Below are 22394 nucleotides of genomic sequence, written 5' to 3'. Positions count from 1 at the left end.
CCAAGTAGCGTAACTATCCTGTGCATAGAGTGTAATAAGTTAGAAAGGCACACAAAATGTTTGCCTGCAGGCTGAAGTCTACAACAGCCTCACAGAGGGTCTACATTATATGAATGAAAGTTTATATAAGCAAACGCTCAATGAAAATCCTGGACATCGAAAACAATATTGTGGGGTGCTGCATCCCCCACACCCCCCCGCTAAATATATATTCCATCTCAGAGATCACACTACAGTGAGAAAAGGGCAAAAACTCCAATCTTCACTGTACTGAGATTCCACAACACGCACCTCAATGTCCGGGAGTTTCGCTTGTTTAGAGTTTAGCGTTCACTTATATGAACTTTCGTTCATATAATATAGACCCCCTCACAGATATTCCCCGCTGACAGCCTTGTTCCTATCCAGCACAAATTCTAATACTAACCTACACCCCCCCACCCCTGAAGGAGACAGCCTAAATGACCACCCCTTCCCTGGACAGATCAGATGTTTGGGCTGCTATTCACATCTATGTCATCTAAGATGTGGATGAACACCAGGCTCCTGTGCCACTGGGCTGGTCTGAAGATCTGACTTTATAGTGCTGGTTGACATTACATCTTTACATCACCAAATGTGCATTTAGAAGGATGAAGTACTAAAGATCCTAAATGTACTAGACATCCAACTCCAGTGGTGAAAGTGTTAGACTAGCTCTGTCACTTTTTCAGGTAAGAGTACTAATCATGATGCTTACCTGCCACTTAGAAGGACCCCTTTAATATCACAATGCAACAACCAGAGAGCAAGTCCACATGTTCAGGCATCAAGAATGCATTCAAAAAGGGAACACTATACATTACTGTATGCATATGGTTACAAGGAGGAGGAGAGAAATTAAAGAAACTTGGACTGCAATATGACAACAAAAAATGTCTCTCAAAGATCCATTTCAACCAATAAGACTACAACCATTGTATTTTGATAAGGCCATAGCAGAAGGTGATTACCTCCAAATCCAAGTAATGGAGTGAGGTACGGGAGACCATGAAACAATCTAGACGGAATTACTAAGATAGGCACTGTCAAACATACACCCTTCTGCATTTGCTAAAAAAAATCCCCAGACAAAGCAAATGCAATATACTCATATATTCCTTATAAAAATACTGTTAATATATTTGTTCTGATTGTTCTAAGAACAATGTCCAGTCTGTCACAGAAAACTGAAAAATGTACCTCTTAGATATGAATGATTCAGTCATGTAATGGATAAGCAGTGTCTAATCTATTCTACAGTTCAAACTTCTGTACCACGGCCACTGATTTGATGGTATAGGAATTCACAGATTAATATTCTCTCACCTTCTAGTACAGAGCTGATGCTTCCAGAATTTTCAGAAATTATCTTGAACAGACTCTCTAGTACATGCCGTTGCCTGGATAACTTCTCATGAAGGGAATTTGGAAAAATGGGGCACTTCCCTATGGCTGCAAGCTGCTGTGAAACAAAAATGAAGTGTTAACAATTACCAGTGTTAAGTAGTTTTGGACTCAGGCCTAAAATAAAATTTCAGTGAAATATTTTGATCAGACATAAAATAAATAAAACAATGGAAATTGTGTTGTGCTGAGCTTTAACCACTCTGTGCACATGAGAACCTGATTTACTGGATTTGTCCAGATATCAAATCCCTTAAACACCACTTAGGTGACATTTTTTAAAACTTTTACGCCAATATTAAAAATTGTGTTAACAAATTTATTGCTTAGCGCCTCGGCTATTCTTTGAAGACTGAATAGCCGAGGCGCTAAGCAATAAATTTGTTGGCTTGTTCATTGTTGGTGGTATTTCTCTTCCTTTTTTTTTTTTGCTTTTTGTGGTATTTACTATTAAAAATTGTGTTGCCTGACAGTATTATTTTTCACTTCTGATTGCTTTTGCAGTTTGCTCTTGTGAAAAAAGAGCAACTTGTAATGTTCTGAGTCTTTAATTTTCTGTTAACTTGCTAGCATAAACAGTTCTATTGGCCGCTTGATTGCTTTTTCCTGCTGTGCAGCTTTGCTCTTGCTTATACTGAAATGCAACATTCAGAGGTAACCTGTGCTATACTGAAGCCATTGGGCTATACAGAGTACCTGTGTGCCACCTTCAAACTGCAGCATGTGTGAAAATATTACAGCATCTGTGTGTCACCTTCAAACTGCTGCATCCGTGAAATCATACAGTACCCATGTGTCACCTGCAAACTGCTGCATATGTGAAAGCATACAATACCCGTGTGGCACCTTTAAACTGCTGCATCCGTGAAATCATACAGCACGTGTGTGTCAACTTCAAACTGATGCATGCATGAAATCATACAGTACCTGTGCGTCACCTTCAAACTGCTGCATATGTGAAATCATACAGCACCTGTGTGTCACGTTCAAACTGCTGCATGTGTAAAATCATACAGTACCGGTGTCTCACTTTTAAACTGCTGCATCCATGAAATCATACAGCACACCTGTGTGTCACCTTGAAACTGCTGCATGCATGAAATCATACAGTACACCTGTGTGTCACCTTCAATCTGCTGCATGTGTGAAATCATACAGTACCTGTGTGTCACCTTCAAGCTGCTGCATATGTGAAATCATACAGCACCTGTACGTCACCTTCAAACTGTTGCATGTGTGAAATCATGCAATACCTGTGCGTCACCTGTAAACTGCTGCATATGTGAAATCATACAGTACCTGTGTGGCACCATCAAACTGCTGCATGCGTGAAATCATACAGCACCTGTGTCTCACCTTCAAACTGCTGAATATGTGAAATCATACAATACCCTGTCTCTCACCTTAAAACTGCAGCATGTGTGAAAATATTACATTACCTGTGTGTCACCTTCAAAATGCTGCATGCGTGAAATCATACAGTGATTCTTTTTGCAGTTGGATAAAATCTGTTCATGAATCTGGAGGGCCTGCAGTAGATACTCTGTAATCTTCTGCCTGATGCAAGTTTAGTGAACCAACCATACGCTGGATGAGAAGTGTCACTCAGTACTTTGCGGGACCTCTTTTTACATCTCATTTCAAACAGCACCTGTAAGGTAGGAAGACTAGGGCCTATGCTCTTTTCTGATGTTCTTATTATTCTTTGCAGCTTCTTTTCAGCCATTGTTCTCTTACCGAACCATACAGTGCAGTTGCTGGTAGTAATGTTCTTGATGGCTCCTCTGCAGAAGGTATTTAGAGCATTCATAGAGAGCTTTGCTTTTCTCAGCCTTCTTAGGAAGTGTAGTCACTGGTGGGCTTTTTTAATTAGGTGGCTTCATGTTTGTACTCCAAGAAAGATCTTCTGATATATGCACCCCCAGGAACTTTGTAGTTTGGACTCTCTCCACTTCTTCACCATTGATATTGAGGGCCAGGTGCACGGCAGAGCACTTTCTGAAGTCAATAATCATTTCTTTTGTTTTATTGATGTTCAGGTCCAAATTAGGGAGTTGACCTCATTCCTATACCCATCCTCGTCATCACCACTTATAAGTCCCATCACTGTGGTGTCATCTGCCAATTATGACGATGTGGTTGTTGCTACCTTTCGCAGAGCAGTCATGGGTAAGGATTGTGAACAGTAGAGGACTCAGCACACAACCCTGGTTGCTGCATGTGTGAAATCGTACAGTATCTGTGCATCACTTTCAAATTGCTGCGCGTGTGTAATCGTACAGTATCTGTGCTGCATTTGTGAAATATTACAGTACATGTGCATCACCTTCAGATGGCTGTAGTATACTTACAAAGTTTTTAATACTAGTGCCCATGCTGGAGCTTTATCAATTCAGAAGTGTTGTACTGCACTTACTAGTCTTATGACAACCCATTTCTTTATGTTATACTGTTTTTGCCTGTGCTGGTTATTTTGTATTACCTTTGAGTTGTTGTACTATGCTTGCTAGACCTGTTATGATGTGGCCATGTCTTGTAATTGTTTCTGCCTTACTGTATCATTTTTTAGGTGTTACACTGTAGTCACTAGTTTTATTACGCCAATGCCTGAATCCTGTGCCATCTCCATCTGTGCTGGGTCCTGGTATCACTCAAATTGCTGTACTAGGCTTACTATTCTAGTGGCACCCATGCCAGTATCCTGTGTCATCTTTGTGCTGGTACTATGTATCATTTCTGAACTACCGTACTGTGCTTGCCAGACTTGTGACACCTATAACTACACCATGCATGGTTGTGCTTCACCATTACTGTATGCATAGTATTTGGTTCTGCCTTATACTCTGTGTACAGTATTTGGTGTTCTAATCTGAATTTATTTGCATTATCTGAGCACACGCTGTTGGACCATCCTGCTAATTTCACTTTGAATCTGATGGCACAGCACTCAAACTACTGTTACTAAATCTCATTTGTCAAAGCATCCCAAACCATTATTACTGAGTCCCAGAGGTGCAGTTAGGGTGGGATGAAGGAAGCATTTGCCCCAGGTGCAAGGTTTTAGTAGGCACAACTGGCATATCTGTCCCCCCCCCAAATTTATACTTCTCACAAAAACATGAGGGCAGGAGCACAGCAGGATGGTGTTAGGGCCTGGTGAAAAAAAGCACCAGATCAGAGAACATACATTTTTTTTTTTGCTTTCACATAGAAGGGTGAGTGCATTAGGGATCTGGCACTCCTCTTTAGGAGAGAAGGGAGGATGGACTTTTTTTTTGCTCTTATGCAGAGCATGAGGGAGGTAGTGTGTTAGGACCTGGCACCACTTCTCCTATGGAGGACTGCCAGATGAAAGATTTTTTTCCTGCTCCTCAGCCTACTCTTGGGAGGCACCATACAGGGGAGTAGAACCAAATGTCAAATCAGCCCACTACAGCTCTGTTGAACCCCTCCTCCATGTTATTACAGTTAGCACAGTATCCCAAACACATTACATCTGAGTCCTACTCTATTAGATTTCATGTTACCATTGGTTTTCCTGTTACCACGTTACCACAGTCTGCCCTCATCCCATCTTTTGTTTTCTGCTAGGATTAGGTACACTGAAGCTGTGAAGCACCAGCTGCAGCACCTGCCTCATGTTCAGTGACAACCCATTACTCATACCTAACACTATACCAGCTTCTGAGAGGTGAAGATGTAGATGCCTATTTAAACTGGAGCAAAAACTCTCCTGCCACTGGGTTGTCAGAGCTCACCATATTGTCACACCACCATCACTACTGCAAAACACTAAACCCAAAAATGTTGAAGTACTAGCAAATGCATCTCCTAGGCCATGCATAAAGACACTTAAATCTTACACAACACACACACCTCATCCACTATGCCCACACCACCACCTCCAGCTTTTACAAAATTCAACACCTCCAGTTACCACCACAAAAGGGCCACTCGGGCTGTATGCCTAAGCCCTTAACTCTGCCTGACTAAACTACTACAGATGATAATGCCCTAATAATAAATGCCTCTACAGCTAGACATACTGAGCACCACTCACCAAAATGAGCACCTGAGTTAACAGAATAACAGTAAGTTGTTTCTTAGGCGCCAAAATTTGTGAAGTCATCAGGAAATTCAGATCCCTTCAACCTAAGTATGCATTTGATATGGTCAGTGCTCACATGGGTGTGAACATTAGATGCTCCACCTTGGAAGATATGGAAGAAGACATGCTTGAGCTCTCAATGTATGTTTCTGAGGCTGGAAAGAAATGAAGTATGAGCAGCACCTTATCGCCATGAATGAGGCTATAATACATGCAAAAAAATAATTGACTTCAACAATTCTTTCAAGTAACTGGGGTTACTCTAGGGGATCCAATACATCTTAGCTTGGAAAGAGATGGCAAACAATCCTGTCTGCTCCACCACAGATGGCCTTCATCATTCTTCTCAGGAACACAGGACTCAAGGCTAGTCAGTCCAATGACCATCTCATCAAATACCCACCTTTGGGCTTTAATACCTTTTTCAAGGAAGGTGAGACCAGTTAGTTTCTATGCAAAGTTAAGGATATCCATGCAGTCATGCAGGTTACTTCTGAAGGAAGACAGTGAGTCACACTACTTGACAAGCTCCAGAACAGGGGCAGACAGTGGATGATGAACCTATTCATCCATCATGTTTTAATTGTGGATGTAGGTTAAGATCTCAGCTTTACACTATTCAATTTCCTGAGAAACAGGAGGTCAAGGATAAAAGGGTCTCTAAAGGCATGGTAAAGCAAGACATATATAACCTCTCAGGAATTTATAAGAGAGAGAGAGAGAGAGAGCTCAGCGACAAGGATTTCAGTCTCTCCTGTTAACTAAGATCTTTGAGACCAGATATATTTTTGGCTAGGAACCTCTGCTTTTTTTCCAAGTTTTTTTTTTTTAATCATCTAGTGATGTGCATTGCAAAAGGGTGTATTATACTCTGTTATGGATCACTTCCTTGGATTAGGAAGAGATACTGTTGGGCATTAGTCGGGAAATTTAGGATTTTCTAACAGTAGCCGCATGATGATCAAAGGAGTGGAAACTATCACAGTAGGTGCCCACATCTCTACTATTTTGCTTGATAATGGGGTGTTCTCTATGCTGCATGTTGCAATCATTCCCTGTTGTCTGAAAGGGATAGCACTACATTTCTTGGAGTTTAGTTACAGTCCTTTTTCTATACACCATGTGTCAACTTGCACACATTTTGAAAAGTAGAAGCATCTTCATGGGGGTTTGACAATTACACCCAGTTTACAATCGTTAGGAAATTTGGTCAACCAGAGGTCCTTATTTTCCAGTTTGATGGCAGATAAATAAATACCTAACAGGCAAGAACTAAGTACATACTTGAAGGACAACACTGGTCACCTTCTCACTGTTGGAAGAAATACCTATGTAGATAATATGAATTCTATTTTAGGGCAGTTGGCCATCCATCTTACCACATAAGGATCAGTGTTTAAAGGCCAAAAGGTTATTTACAATCCCTTCATGTAGTATAGTATTGAAAACCTTGGCCAGATAAAGATAAGCAGAATGAACAGTATTATCACTGCTGACTGAGTGATTTTCTCAAAGTAATTAAGATTCAGCTAGCATGATCTACTTTTATGAAGAAAAATTGCTGTGAGTGGTGTCCAGTGAGATTTTTTGATACTATAAACAATTAGGTCAGTAATAATGCTCTCCACTGATTTTACAAATCATACTTAGAAGGATGACAGGCCTGTAGTTTCTAGGGTCAGTGATGGGTCTGCCCTGGTGGAGAGGCATCGCAACAGCACTGTGCCTTGAATATGAAACATTGACTGTGGCTACAATTAGGTTAAATGGCTTCTAGAGGGGCTTGGCAAGTGCATGTTTGACACTGTTTATTAAACAACCCAGTTTGATAAAAGGACCCAAACAGGAAGTGTTTTTCGTCTTTGAAAGTACCTTAAGAACATACTCCTTTGTAATAGTTGGGGTGAGAGCAACTCAGGTACAAGGAGCTGACATGGTTGTTTTAGGGGAGGTAAACTTACTAGCCAGTATATTTGCAATGCCGTCCATGATTTAGTGGGGTATCCCATTGTGGATAAGTTCAGAACAATGTTGTGACTTTCTTTTTTTTTTTTTTTAAACTTTTCTAACTTAGATGAAGGAGGACCTGCAGTTATCCTTAGCTTCAGATGCTAGTCTCAATTTTGTGGGATGCATTGCTGGGTCATTTTGTATCTTATAGTTTCTTGGTGAGATTTTATACTGTCCTCATTGAGTTCTGGCCATACTTGTTATTTTTAGGAGTTCCCTCCTCTTGTCATATTGTTTATGTCAAATGGCCAGCAGGGCAGATTGTTATTTAATTTGCCATTGTATTTAGTTCTAAAGGGACTACTTGACTGATGCATTTCTGTAGATGGGTGTAACTGCCTGCATATTCAGGGTAGACTGTGATAATGTCTTGGATAAATTTAGACATTTTGTCATACAACTGTATAAGACGTGCATTTCTGTAGCCTGTAAAGAGGCTGGTTCTGTTTATTGGCAAATGGAAAGTACAGTTGTATAACATTTTTCCATAACTGTACACAGCCTTCTCTTCACTGTTGCAGTATTCCTTACATATGGGATCTCCTAGTAAGGATAGCCCAATGTCCAGCTAGTAAACCAAAACCTTTAGAGTTTACAGGTGTTGTACGTCTCACACATGTTCCCATGCAAGGTGTAGAGCATAAGGGCTTGTTAAGTCGCTTGGCATCAAGACAAGACGCAATAATGCTGTCCAGTTTAGGATTTTATATATTTGTTAGGCTGGGATGTTCATTAAATGAACTCTGCCTAGAAAAGGTACTATGGACAACAACAGAAGCAAGTCATCCTTCGCAAAGTAAGTTGGGTGGTGTCTCATCCCCAGCTGATACATACTGGATCCTCCTATAATAAAACCAGCTATTTAGCCAATTGCTAAATCCAATTATCCTCTCTTATATTGAGACATCATTCTTGGTGAAGGGAGGATTCTACTCAGAACTAGAGTCCTACCATCATCTGACAGCTGCTTAGCAAGTTATATACTATATTTTTTGCATGTCCCTCAGGGTTTTGTACATCACCTTGTTTAATCCATATGGACGACTATTATGTCATTGTTGTACTTACTATGGGACAGGGTTTTAAGGGCGCTTGCAATATCAACAATCCTGGCTCTGGAAAGGAAGCTCCTTGTCTAGCTTAGTGAGTGTGGAAGCTGTATGGCTAACAATAGGTTTACACATCACTAAAATATTCTTGCTTAAAGCAAGTTTATCAGTATTGTGATTTGCTGATGTTGAAATGTATGAAGTAGATGTACTGAGGAGCTTGTGCCGATGCCTACATTTTATTAATCTGAATCAGGTAAAGACTTTTTAATGGCATCAGAGTATGACATTTTGTGTTACCTGTTTAAGGATGGTGCATTTATTTGAGGTGGGGGTGTACTGGTGTGGTGCTTAATATGTGCTGTGAACCCAGAGAGGATGCCACCAAATTTGCTAAGTAACACTACCTTTCACAGACAGAATTTACTGTGTTTAACAGATCATCATTTTTAGTGAGCATAAAGCAGTTATTTCACTGCCTAAGGATATCAATTGTTAGAAACCTGGCAATAGAAGAGGAACTGGTTTGCTGACTCTCCAGTGATAAATCCTAAATGAGTAATTTAGTAAGAATTGAGGGAGTGTTAACAGTGGAGAAGATTAAGGGAGTGTAACATTGTGGTAGGCCCCTAAAGCCTATAATAATATAGAAGATGGTCTGGTGGCTCTAGTTCAAGGAAACATTGAATTTTTCCACATTACCTACTATTCAGTTATATTTCAGCAGACACTGCCCACACAGCAGTACTAGCAAATAAGTTTGTCTTTGTTGACAAAAAGTAAAACTAGGCAAAAACTCAGGCAGCCCTGGGAGAAAAGTCCCGTTGTTAAATTACATATCCATCCACAAACCCTTTTTCCCATTTTTGCACATGGGGTCAAGGTGTTACTTTCGCAGTGACAATCATCTAAAGCCAACATGTATTACATAGACGAGTTTTACATGTGCAGTACATTTAGCATGGATAGTATACATTTTTTGTTAAAAATAAAGGGAGTACATGAACTGAAAACAGTAAAAGAAATTTACATGTACTGGAATGGCATCATTAGAGAATGAAGTACAAAGAAAAACAGTATATTCTTGGATAGTAGCAACTACAAATATAGATAGTAGTAATCTGATTTAACATCAAGAATGAAAGAAAAAGTAAGTTTATGAAATAATAGGAAAGACAGACACAGGGGTGGTGACTGGGGAATGGATAAGGTAGTGATAAAGTGAGATTTGAGGTCAGATAGAGTAGGTGGGTTAGAAAGTAGGAGATGCTAAGGTGGTTTAAGAGTTATCTGGGGAGAAGACAGCTTTGGTTTAGGTGTTCCTTAGGCAAGGTTTTCAATCAGTTAAATATGTGTGTCTGTTTTAAGAGTGCATGGCTTTCATTCCAGAGTTTTGACTTATAATTGGAGTACAGTCTCTCCAGCAATGTTGAATGATTTAAAATGTTAAGATCTGCAAGAGCAAGTCCTGAAACATGGAGACTGAACGGTGAAAAATTGGACTTCCATATAGTAAGCCTGAGATGGCCATTTCCTGGAATATTCCCTTTTCTCTGGGAATTGGTATAAGTTCGGGGGGGGGGGGGCTGTGGGGACCTTGCCCTATTGCAAAAAAATAAGTTTCAAGGTTTTAATGAAAAGAGCATTCAAGATTGCTCTTTTCCCACAGTTTTTTTTTTCCAGCTTGTCAGCAATCAGCATCTTGAGTGCCAACAGTTCAATAGGGAGCTCTACTGATGCCTTTACTTGATGCTCCTACTGATGTAGGAGCGTATTGCTAGACTGATGGTCTCCAGTAGGAGAATAGCACAGTAGAGTTCTGCAAAACTGGGCATTTATCGGGAGAATATAGGAGGTTAACAGCGATTAGCTGCTGGTGTGACAGGTCAAACTGGTTTGTTTTAGTTCAACACAGTAATGTGCTTTGTTTGGGAATTTGGTAGCACGTTTTGCTACTTTGTAGTACTAAGAGGCTGGTTTCTTTTTACAGTTAGTGTTGATGTTTATAAGAATGGGGAAAGCATACAATAGTGAAGAAAAGAGGAAGACTGATGCTAAGGTAATCCTGGCAGCATTTGTTAGGTATGGCTTGACCTGTAGAAAAAGCCAAGTTTTTGGTGAGTTTTCTTGATGGAATGAAGTATGTGATGAGCAAACCTGAGGATGTCATCAGTTATGACTCTAAGTAGTTTATGTAGCTAACAGTCCCTATTTTAGTGCTGTATGAGGTAATATGAAATGTGTATTTCTTGTTAAGGTATTATTTTGGAGTGAATAATGGAAGTTTTTGGGGGGATTGTGAAGTTTGAGTTTTTAAGCCAGTATTAAATGGCAGTGAAGGAAGGTTGGGTGATGATCTGTATTTTGTTATGGATGGGGCAGAACAGATAAAGGTTGAGTCATTAGTATATTGTACAAAAGTGGCAAGCTTGGTAGAGGCATTTTTTTTTTTTTAATGAAAATGTTTAATAAGAGCAGGCAGCATAATGACCCTTGGGAAACATCAACAGAAAATGGTAGAAATGGTAAGATATTTTATTTCATTTTAACTACCCAATGGTGATCAGACAGGTAAATGTGGAACCAGGAGAGAAAGGAAAAAGTGAGACTCATGGTACCACGTTCAGAAAGGAGCTTTTCGTGGTATACAGTATTCAATGTTTTGGATAGATCAAGGAAAGTAAAGGAAAGTAGGTTGCCTCCATTTCTGTGCTGGTTGACTATGTTGGTGAAGTTGAAAACAACAGCAGTGGTACTAGTATGGTTGGGCCTAAATCCACATTTGGTCTTGGACAGGAGGTTATGCTCCTTTATATGTAGCATAATCAGTGCATGGATACATTTCTGAAGAATTTTTGACAGAGGTGATTAGATTGCAATGGGTTTATAGTTTATTAGTTCAGTTGATGTACCCCCCCCCCTTTGTGAAGAGCTATTATGAAGTTTTTTCCAGATGGAGGGGGTCATAGTTTTCAGTTCTTGACCAGTTGATCAGAATGAAGACAGGGAAGGCTACTGAGTCTGCAGCAATTTTTAGATAATCTGGAAAAAATGATAATCCAACTCACGCTAAAGACGATTCAGGTCAAAGTAGTCCAAAAGTAGCAAAAGAAACTGAATTTGTCACCACGGCAAAGCAAACGTTGAAATAAACTGTGGAGTCAAGAAGTAGATGAAGAAATGTTAATCATAAAACTGCAAATAATAAAACAACAAACAGGCCTAAAACAATGAGCGTTTTCGTCGCAACTCGCCTTCATCACATCTACTTCTTGACTCCACAGTTTATTTCAACATTTGCTTTGCCGTGGTGACAAATTCAGGATTTATTTGCTGCTATTTTCAGATAATTGGTGAGAAGGTTGTCAGCAACTAGTGTCATTAGGTTTAGGTTACCAAGTAATTTTCTAAAAGTTGAGGTTGAGACAGATGAAAGTTAAATAGCTGTGGCTGATTTTCAAGAACAGGACAAGCTGGAGAGAGGGTGGTGGTCACTGATCAGGGAAAGAATGTCTAGATAAAATAAGTGTTGAACTGAGTGGAGATGGAGTCACTATTGTTAGTACAAGTAAGACAGGGTGTGATCATATGGTCGAGTGGGATTATTTTGGTACTTATATTGGAGGTTGTTGCCTGATTTAGCATGGGACTTAGTGAGGTTTCTGAGATGTCTAAAAGTTTACTAGGTATTGTGTTTTATTTCTCTACCATTTCTTCCAGGCTTTATCTCTGTGCAGCATAAGTGGTTTTGTATCTTATTTGCCATGGTGCTGTATTAGATTTTACCCTTTTTATCCTCGACTTTGCTAATTCATTTAGAATTTTAGGAAGGTGTAGGTGAAATAAGTAATTGTTTCATCTAGGGACACTGTTTTTAAAACATTCCAGTTAAAGAAGTTGAACGCTGAGATAAATGTCTGACAGTTTGGTGACATTATGAATTTGGTTGTAGATAACTTGTTTGGGTCAAAAGTCTTATTATGTGGTTAGTTTTAGTATCGAGTATACATCTCACAGTATGCTAAGCTGTGGGGTTTGTTTGTTAGAATCCATTTCACTGTGGACTCTCTGTTAGTGTTTATGTGAAGTCTGGTGGGGGAGTTTATCAGTTGGGTAAAGCCATATAAGTGCAGAGTGTTTTTAGGGTTGCTGCTATTTACAGATTTTCAGCTAATGTTTAGGCCTCCCATTATGAAGGCTTCATGGGGATATTTTCAGATATCCAGTGTAGGATATTTTTTGCTGTGGTAATATTACCACTACCTGGTGGAATATATACTGCTGAGATACATATGGATTTTCTTTAATGGATGTTGGGGGGAGAAAAACAGATGTTTGGCATAACTGAATTTTGGGATACTTAGAAGGGTTGCTTCAAACGTGTATTTAAAATAATGGCTATGCCTCCTGCTCTTTTAAGTTTTATGTCCATTCTGAGTATGTTGAAGCCAAGGAAAAAGATTTTGTTGTTTTAGCCAGGTTTCTGTGGCAACTAAAAGTTTAGACATGCATGAACTTTTGTTGCAATTGTTTCAGAAATTAATGGTGAAAAGACTATGGTTAGAGTCATAAGAAGAGGAAACACTGTAATGAGAGCAATAGATACCAAGGGAGGTGACAGTGGTGAATGGGTATTGCATGAGCCCAGAGTTTGCGTGTACACCCCAACTAAGTTTCAGAATAAATGTGGGATGGGCAGAGGTATACAGCCACTCATATTTGTATTTATGCTTTATTGTGACTAAGTGAGTTATATTCAAACCAAAGGGTTTCCTTTGCAGTTTTTACTAAATGAGTTCTATTCTTATAAATTAAAAGATCTGAGCATGAGGATTTGTACATGTGTGGAGGTATAGTCAGAGGACAGAAGGGGAGGTTATTGTGATGTAGTGTACATGGGTCAGTGATGGACAGGTGCTATAGAGTGAAGGTAACATGGTAGGTAGTGAGGAGAGCCCATGTAGTGACTCTGCAGGTCAGTAGTAAATAACCTAGTATCATTAAGAGTTGAGATGACAGGTACAATGCGTGGAGATGAATAAGATGCTTGGATGACTAGTTATGTGTAGTTAATACAGAGGTGGGTAATTTAGATGATGTTCTGGTGAGTGTGTGGAATGTGTTCGTTGGTGATGGTCATGGAAGATGAGTATTACAAAGGAGAGAGTAAGTAGGGTCGTGAGTGACAGAAAGATATTTGACTGAAAGGAATAAATGTGTGGAGAGGACATCCAAAGGAAAGTTGAGAGAGTAATGAGATCCAAATGAGTGAAACTGGATTGACAGTGGTAAGAAAAGATTAAGCAGGGTGATGAGAGAGAAAGTGCAAGTAGATGCATTGAAGGAAATTAGTGAAAATTGAGTAAGCTTAATGCAGGTGTCATAACTGATAGAATAATGAAGGTAAATGCAGTGTGGATGTGCGCGAATAGTGGGCACATGACCAATAAGTTAAATAGAGAAGGAAATTTGTGAAAACAGTTAAAAAGGCAAGCATGCCTTTAAGAAGGGAGTAGTTTGTATAAACAGCTGTGGAGAGACAAGTAAAAATGAGGATATGTGAGGTGGCTGGAGAATTGGGGGTGGGGGAACAGAGAGAGAGAAACCACCCAAGGCAGTTATAGGTAATCAGTGCTTGTATTCATACTTACAAAACTTTCTCAAGGTAAGAAATCACTTGTTATTTAAGCTTTCAGAGCTTAACTTTTCTGTAAAAAGGAGAAATGGTATAAGACATGCTGTGAAAGCAAAAGGGTTGTCCTGTTTTAGAGTGCAATCACTGTAGTACAGATATGGAGTAAAGTTCGGCAAAACATAAAGCTATAACTGAGTTTTCCTCAATCGGTTAGTTTAATGCTGACAACCTGAGTACAGGAATGCTTGGGGAGGGGAATACACTAAAGTTGCTGAAAGAACAGCAGACTCAACTACCTGAGAAAGAAAATGGCCAGTTAATCATGTAATCACTACTGTGCAAAGTTGTGAGCCTGTGTTCTTGGGAATACTGCACTCTTACTGATAATATAAAAATACTGCCAATAACATCTACAACAATCACCCTCTATTTATGTAAATAATGCAGTGACTCTAAGCATTAACACAATGGGCACAGTTTAAGGTCACTGATGAAAATACACCTCTGAGGTTGAGGATGAGAGATCAGTATTCGGAGGATGGTGCTTGAGAGAAATGCATTTCGCTTAGTTAAGAAGGCGTCCATGCACGGTTAAGTAATAGTGTAACAGGAGCAGGGGAAGGAAGGAATCACAAGCAGTTCTTAATTTGAGCCAATAGCACTCAACAACCAAGAAATTGCAATTAGTCTTCTCTCACCAGAATAACCACTACTTTCTCAAAGATGACCCCCACACCTAGTCAAACAGGCGGTTCCCAAATTAGCTTTTAAGTGCACTCATAAGAAATACAAAAAGAAAAAAAGGCTCAGAACATTTAAAAGTACAATTTCTAGCAAGGTGATTGTAAGTGCAACACAACACATGTACTCTTCTGAGTAAATATTAAACCACTTCAATTTATTCATCAAGTGTATAAGAGCATAGTTCATTGTAGTCTTAGTTTAAAAAGATAGCATAGCGCTGTTGCTCTGAGTAGTAAACAGCAAACAAGCAGACAGAAGAAACCAATCACAAACATCTCTTACAAGTACAAAAAGAAGAAAAAAAATGCTCAGACCAGTTAAAACATGATTTCTAGCAAGACTACTGCAAGTAAAACAGATAACGTGTACTTTCCTGAGTGTAAGAGCTTAGCAGATGTCCAAAAACAGTTTTGGTTTTCTTCAGCTATTATATGAGGGTGCAACTAATTGCAGTCTTGGAAAAATACAGCAATGACACCCCACTCTTTCCACTCAGGAACAAGCAGATTGAAGGGCTTTTGTATATTGGCAAAGACATTCTGAATCCCTGTAGTGTTGTTTGTAGGCAGAGTCCGTTCTCTACACTCAACAACCTAACAAATACCAACCCCTCCCTCCTCACATGGCACTGATAAATGCAAGAAGTTTAAACAAGAAACGATCCACTCTCAAGGCTTAAAACATGCATATTTTATAACTACAGAAGCTATATTCCAATGCGGTGACATTTCCTGCTATCTATAAAAAAAGTCCAATAATATCACTGCTTACTATACAATCCCTTCCATGTCTCCCACAGCCATGACACTTAAATTAGAGGTGTTAACTTTTGAATCTAATATGCTCCATCTGAGACATTTCAGCTACCCATCAACAAACTGTCAAACACATACTACAAACAAGAAATACTCACATGTTCCTGCACATTATTAATGCTACCTCTAAGCCAAATAGTAATCTATCCTACAAGGAACTCAAATTTATTTGGGCTATTCCTTTTAGATACACCTCTAGTATGCCCTACACCTGTGGATACCCCATAACTGGTCATCACCATGTTGTCCTTTTCTCTTTAAGGACCATGTCAAAGATGCTCTCCAATCCTACTGCCTTCAGGGATTATTCAAGGACAAATCTTCTGACACTTACTGAGGATATCAGCAGACTTAAATGTTTTTCATCCTACTGTGATCTCATAGCAAATTCAGATATACATACCAGTTATTCCTGCATCAAGAGATCTCTCCCAGCACAAATATGATGATAAATTTACAAACAGGCCCCAACCATTAAACCCCAGTATCGACACACTTTACAATAAAAGAAAAAACTTGCTGGCCTAGGAAATAAACTCAAACCATCTCACGTTAGAAGTGATCTCAAAAAGGTAAGCAGAGAATAATATACAAATGAAATACTGGCACATCATCCAAAGATAAGCATAAAGAATTTTAATTTCATCAGGAACCTTAGAAATAATACTCAGCAGTGTACCAAGTACATCTGTAATAGTACCACAAACTCAAACCCAAAGGACATTGTCCACATAGTAACAGATATATTTAAGCAATAATCCATTCCTGAGTGTGGGTACCACAGGATTTTCCCATGGTTGGTGTGATTTGATCATAAGGGTGAAGCCAGAGTGATCAAAGAAAGCCAACCCTGGGAAAATCCTGTGATACCCACACCCAGGAGTGGATTATATGGAGTCTTGCCAAACCAGAGTCTTAGAAAACACTGTAGCTTCCAAAATAGTATTTTATTACATGGATTAAGTGCTTTTGTCCAGCTAATTCACAGACTTCTTCGAAATCAGTTACACAATTTATTAACAAACACTAAATATCTATCAAGGCAGAATTTAAAATTTTATTTTTAACATCATCTGGGAGGAAATGAGAATGCAGCCAAGCAAACCTCCTTAAAACCAGACTGGTGGCCATAGCCATGGAAGAAGTATCAACAGAGTCATACACATGCTGTAAACAGTGAGTAGTGACCTGTGCAATAGAATAAACAAAGTTATTTAAGATCAGATTTTTCTTCACAAGAAGAAACTATAGATAAAACATTCCTCAAACTTTCACAACACATCAGGAAAAACTAACATACAAGTCTGACAATTTAAAATTCTGAAATTCAAAGTTGCAGAAGTATACACTTTTTTCCCATACCTATCAATAATTTTCCCATCCTTATTAGAAAAAAGTATGACTGGAATTAACAAAGTGCTTTACAGCACTGGAGTCAACTAAGGCTATAGCTGCTGGGTCAGGTTTGAGAATAATGTATACATTTATAAGGCTGTGGAACCCTACACATCCTATCGGCCTTTTTAGGGACAGCTGGCTGGCTACCAGAAAATTTGCAGGCAGTAAGACACACTTCCTCTACAGCAGACAGGACAGGAGGAATGGGAGGGGGTTCTGGGAAAATCATTCTGTAAAAACTCATAGCATTTTTTGAGGGACTGAGAAACCTCAGTATTCTCCCACTGAAAACATTCTAGCAATAGTCTCAGAGAAACAGAACCCCCCCCCCCCCCACAGGAAAAAGACAGTGAGCTCTCCTCTGAGACTGAATCAGAAATCTGAGGACAAAACCCTAAATCTGTCCTGGTTCTTCCTGTTCAGATTCAGAATCCTGAATCTCTTCAGGAAAGGAGGTATCCCTCTCTTTTTAATGGAAACTACTCTACAAGAAAGATCAATAGCCTGAATCAAACCCTGAGCCAGTCCTAGTAAACTACCCTATCCAAAGAAATTTGAAGAGTAGACATATTAGTTTTCGGTTTCTTTTTGACGAGAAAAAATTGGACCAGCTGTGTTACTAATGGTAGCTGCTGCTTCTTCCTCAGTGATGGGTATAGCATTCTGACCTATCATGTAAACCTCTTAGGACCAAACCTCCCAGGACCAACAGGAGTGATTCTCACTTGTCCACTGAGGGGAGCACAACAGCCACAGAGGCTGTGGCTAACTCCCGGTCCATAGTGGCTTTAGGTACTACACCAGAGGGATCTGGGGCAACAATGAGCGGTATGAGGTACAACAAATAGCCACAGCAGAGTCAGCCACCTATGGCTGAGACAAACAGCTTGCCTGCTGTGTAGCAAAGGGTGTTTGTTAAACTTTTTCTTTTTGTAGCTGGAAGAAGGACCGACCATGGGACTGACAATCTATTCCATGGTCAGGCCAAAAGATGTGCCTCTATCCTGGGGAAAATAAACAACAATGCCAGTAAAACTACCAGTCCACAAAAGTTATTTATTTTATAACAGAAAAAAACAGTAAAAAGCACTTTCAAACACTATGGCAGCCCCACAACATTAAACTAAACACAATTTTTCCACAGTTAATATTTTATCGGTTAGATAACAGCACTTTTACGCTGACAGAAACAATGAGTGAATGCTCCATTGAAAAAGACACAACAGTCTCCAGACAAATCCATTACAACACAACACTCCCAGCTTTAAAATAATTTTCTTGAAGATGAAAGTAATAAAACATCAGTAAAAAGAAAAATGGAAGTTTTTCCCCCAAAGGGAACTTATCTGCCCAACTAAAGAAAGTACAAGCTAACTGTCGATAATTAAAAGCCTCAGAGGAGCATATTCTTCGACGGCAGTAAAGCTCTGAAGGGCTTTGCAGCTGAACTTGTCTTTAGTCAGCTCAGCTCAAGTTGCTTGACAGTTTGGACTTATGGAAGGTGCCCTGAAGTTTTGGAAGCTGGTCAGTGGTTACATCTCTGGCAGGATATAACCCATATAGCTAAGGCTAGTACAGCAGTGATCAACTTTAAGTCGTAAAACTCCCCTCCAAAACCAAATACATTAGCTGCATGGGTCCAGACATCATATCAGGCTGTCTCCTTGTTACCTAAAATACTGTCCCACCAAGTCCCTCTTAAATCTATTCAACTTCTTCACTAGGTATTTACCTGGGGTCTAGAGGACACTTCCACAAGGGCATCCCTACAACTGACCCAGAGAACTACAGTCTGATTAGCCTTCTCAGCATTATTTGTAAAATAATGTAGCATATCATTATAGAGGTTAGAAGCAAGGATACTGGCAGCTTACCAAACCCTCCGTCCTAACCAATATGTCTTTGTAAAAAGCACGTTCTGCCTACTAAATCTGGTAGATTTCTTTGAGAAAGTCATTGAAGCACTGGATGCTGCCAAACTGGTACAGACTGCCTACCTATAATTAAACAAGGCCTTTGACATTACTCGCTCCTATTTGCACTCCTTTGATATTACTCTCGCCTATTTGCTCTCTTCAATTTAGTTGATCCTAATATTAACCCCAGCTCCTAAAAGTAAAAAAACTCCAAAACTACCATAGTGACAGTCTCTATTCAAGTAAAATAGCCAAATCCTGGAACCTGCTTCCCCAGCAAATACTCAATTACCCTGACAATCACAAATTCAAATTACCCCTAAAAGAACATCTTCCTAATCACTAGCTATGCTCCCGCACTCTCCCAGGATAACCTAACCCCTCTAACTTGACTGACCCACATACTAACTTTACGTATCTCCCATTCTTACACTTCACCATTCTAACTCACGTGATATCTTACCAGTACTTCCTAAAAAGGCATTTGTTATCTTATTATGTTTTTCTAATCATGTATGTAATTCGCTTATCTTTCTATATTTACTACGTTTATTGATAAATGTATATTTTCTATGCTCACTGAAAATGTATTTTCCACTATCATGTATGTTACTTGCTATGTTATTGTCTAATATTTGTATTGGAGACCCCCCCCCCCCAGGTCTCCGCTGAAAACGGGTCTCTGGCCCAGTCAGCCACTACCCGGTAAACAAATGTAAATAAATAAACAAATAATCATCATCCCACACTTCTGTATTAAGAAAATGATCCAATTAAATATTAGGCATTATGCAACTTGTTGGATAAACTGGATCACAGACTGGACCCACAGTGTCAAGGTTGGTGGCGCACACAGTTCTGTTTTGGGGCAGATCACCTTCGGTATATACCTTGCTGACTTCCAAGCCATCATCAAGTACCTCTGCCTGACTGCATTTGCTTATGACTGCAAACTTGGACTCCCTTCTACTCAAACTTTTACATGTTAATAAAACAGGTAGCACCACCAATGCATACAGAAGGGATCCAAATCTACACTGTAATGTTAACTGAATCTGCTGGTGGGAGAGGTGCCTCTCTCACAGCATACTCTCCCTACAGAATAAGCTACCTTCTTACCTCTTTCTTAAACCAGCCTGGAAGAGTGGATGGGGATCTGTAAATAAACCTTGGTCTGACTCCACAGACTATTATGGGCACAGGCTACTCACCTTAGCTTGTCTAACTTAAATTTCTGGGAAGATATCACTAAGAATTTTGCACTGGCATACCTCCATTCAAATAGTCAGGTTGCACTTGATGTTCTTTGCAGGTGCTTTCAAGCTATGGAGCAGATCAACACTAAGCTACAGAGTATATATTTAGTAAATGAAAACTGTAGCTTCATTTTGCAGAATGAAATATTTTTTAATTAAATGTATGGTGGCACTACTTTTTTGTCCCCCATTTGCCCTTCCATCAGCATGCTAGCTATGGGGGGGGCATGCCACAACCAGGTAGTCCGTCTTACTCCCCCCCCAGGCCAGGTCCAGGATAAGTACTGAAGATTTGTTCTTGACCACTGAAGTATCAGCTCTAAGCCTTCCCCCACTTTGGCAGCTTCTATCATGTTATGCAGCTTGGGGATTTATTTATTTATTTTTACTAGCACCATCATTCTTGCTCCCACAGGATGGTGACATGCACATCTGACTGGGCGTGCAATAAAGAATGGTTTGTGTGTGTGCACTCCATTCCAGGCTCATAGGGTAGCTATGCCCATTCTGCTTCTCCTTCCCCCCAGCCCCACCCTTTCTCCTTCTGAGCACCAGTCTACCCCCAAAGCTCAAAGGACTGCTCCTCGCACTTCTCACCAGGATAGGTGAACCCCTACCTTACAGTGAAACATCCAAGGTGTTAATCAAACAAAGGCCACCTGAGTCATAGACTGGGCTTTATCCCTCTATGGTACAAGCGAGGTTTAATGTGGTACCCTTTTACTTTTGCTTTCTTTGTTTCCATCTGCAAAACCCTGTACACATGTTATTAGTGGGGTGGGGGTCTGTTGCCTGTCATAGCCCCCCTTCTTCCTTTTCAAAACCTAGGCATGAGTGGGGGTTAAGGGGGGATATATACTAGTCTTGCTAACTAACAGCATGCATGCTAGAAACCACATAATGAAGTTTGTTGATAGTGCCGTATTAAGTTCTATGCAAGAAATCCAGTCCCCAAAACCAAGTTAAGGGAATTCTCAGAACAAAGTTAAGGAGGTGGGAATATAAAAACATACTGAAGGGATTAAGTACTGGGAATGGCAATGGATAGTCTTCTAATGGTCTATCTCACTGATGGCCTAGTGTTTATCCAAGGACCTATGGCAAGCCAGAAGAGAGAAAGTCACAACTCTGGTAAGCATCGCACAATTAATGAATTCTACAGTAAATGTTTTTCAAGCCTTTCTTAAAATAGCCACATAAATACCACATCATCTTTTCCTTTACTACATGAACTTGCAGTTGCACTCCTTTTGCAATATCCCATTATGCTATACTGTATATAGCAATGATGACTCAAACAAAAATGGGTTTCATCTTCCCATTAATCTTGTTGCAAGTCATCTAAAGCAGAGGAAGTTGGAATGACTCATGGTCTATTCTGACAAAAAATAAAACGATTCTTGGAAAACTGTTAACATTTATCTGTTACTGATCTTTGCTGTTCATTATGTTACAGATTTACTAACACTGAATAAGACTGTCATATCTTCAGGATTTTTAATATTTTAAGGATACTTTTATAAGTGTAGGCATATATTTATAAGCCTGAAGCTAGCAGACTGAACTATATGATTAAGTCACCTATGTAAAGTGTCAGCATATGTACGGCATATTGAACTATTTTGATAGAAGTAATTACTCATTCTGTGACCACATCGTAAGCCTGCAGGAAAATGGGTGAAAAATAAAACAATGAACTGAGTAAAACAAGTATGTTCAAAAATGTTTTCCCAGGATGCCCCTTATGATTAGTTACTTCTGTATTCTTATCATTCTCCAGCCTGACAGCTTAGCACATCTCCCCTCTGGGTGCCCTACTAACTCATTTGTCATTGTTTTTCTACACTGTGCAGCAGCCAATATCATGGCCAGGTGAAGGTTCTACCTTCTCAGCTTGTAAGAAGGAATTAGCTTTTCGGTTACCACACAATGCCACAGTAGTGGGAAATGAAAGTTAAGCTCCAATTAACCATCATTCCCACAAGTTACTGGGAGGATTTTATTTTTAATTTTTTTTTTTATTTCTGCTTGCTTGCTA

General features: G+C 39.6%; 1 protein-coding gene across 4 annotated transcripts in view; it reads right to left on the bottom strand.

Annotated features, from left to right (window-relative positions):
- The window catches only part of RIPOR2 (RHO family interacting cell polarization regulator 2), a 3249967-nt gene that overhangs the window by 509243 nt on the left and 2718330 nt on the right, over positions 1-22394 (bottom strand). For all 4 annotated transcript variants that reach the window (XM_044067082.1, XM_044067083.1, XM_044067084.1 and 1 more), the window contains one exon: positions 1348-1483. In XM_044067082.1, the coding sequence (XP_043923017.1) occupies positions 1348-1483 (136 nt within the window). The remainder of the gene's footprint in view (positions 1-1347; positions 1484-22394) is intronic.

The sequence above is a fragment of the Protopterus annectens genome, chromosome 3.part1 (assembly GCF_019279795.1).
Source record: "Protopterus annectens isolate FY-2018-M chromosome 3.part1, PAN1.0, whole genome shotgun sequence".
Taxonomy (NCBI): Eukaryota; Metazoa; Chordata; order Ceratodontiformes; family Protopteridae; genus Protopterus; species Protopterus annectens.
Note: the sequence above shows the minus strand (reverse complement) of the source record. Positions and strands in the feature narration are given on the sequence as shown.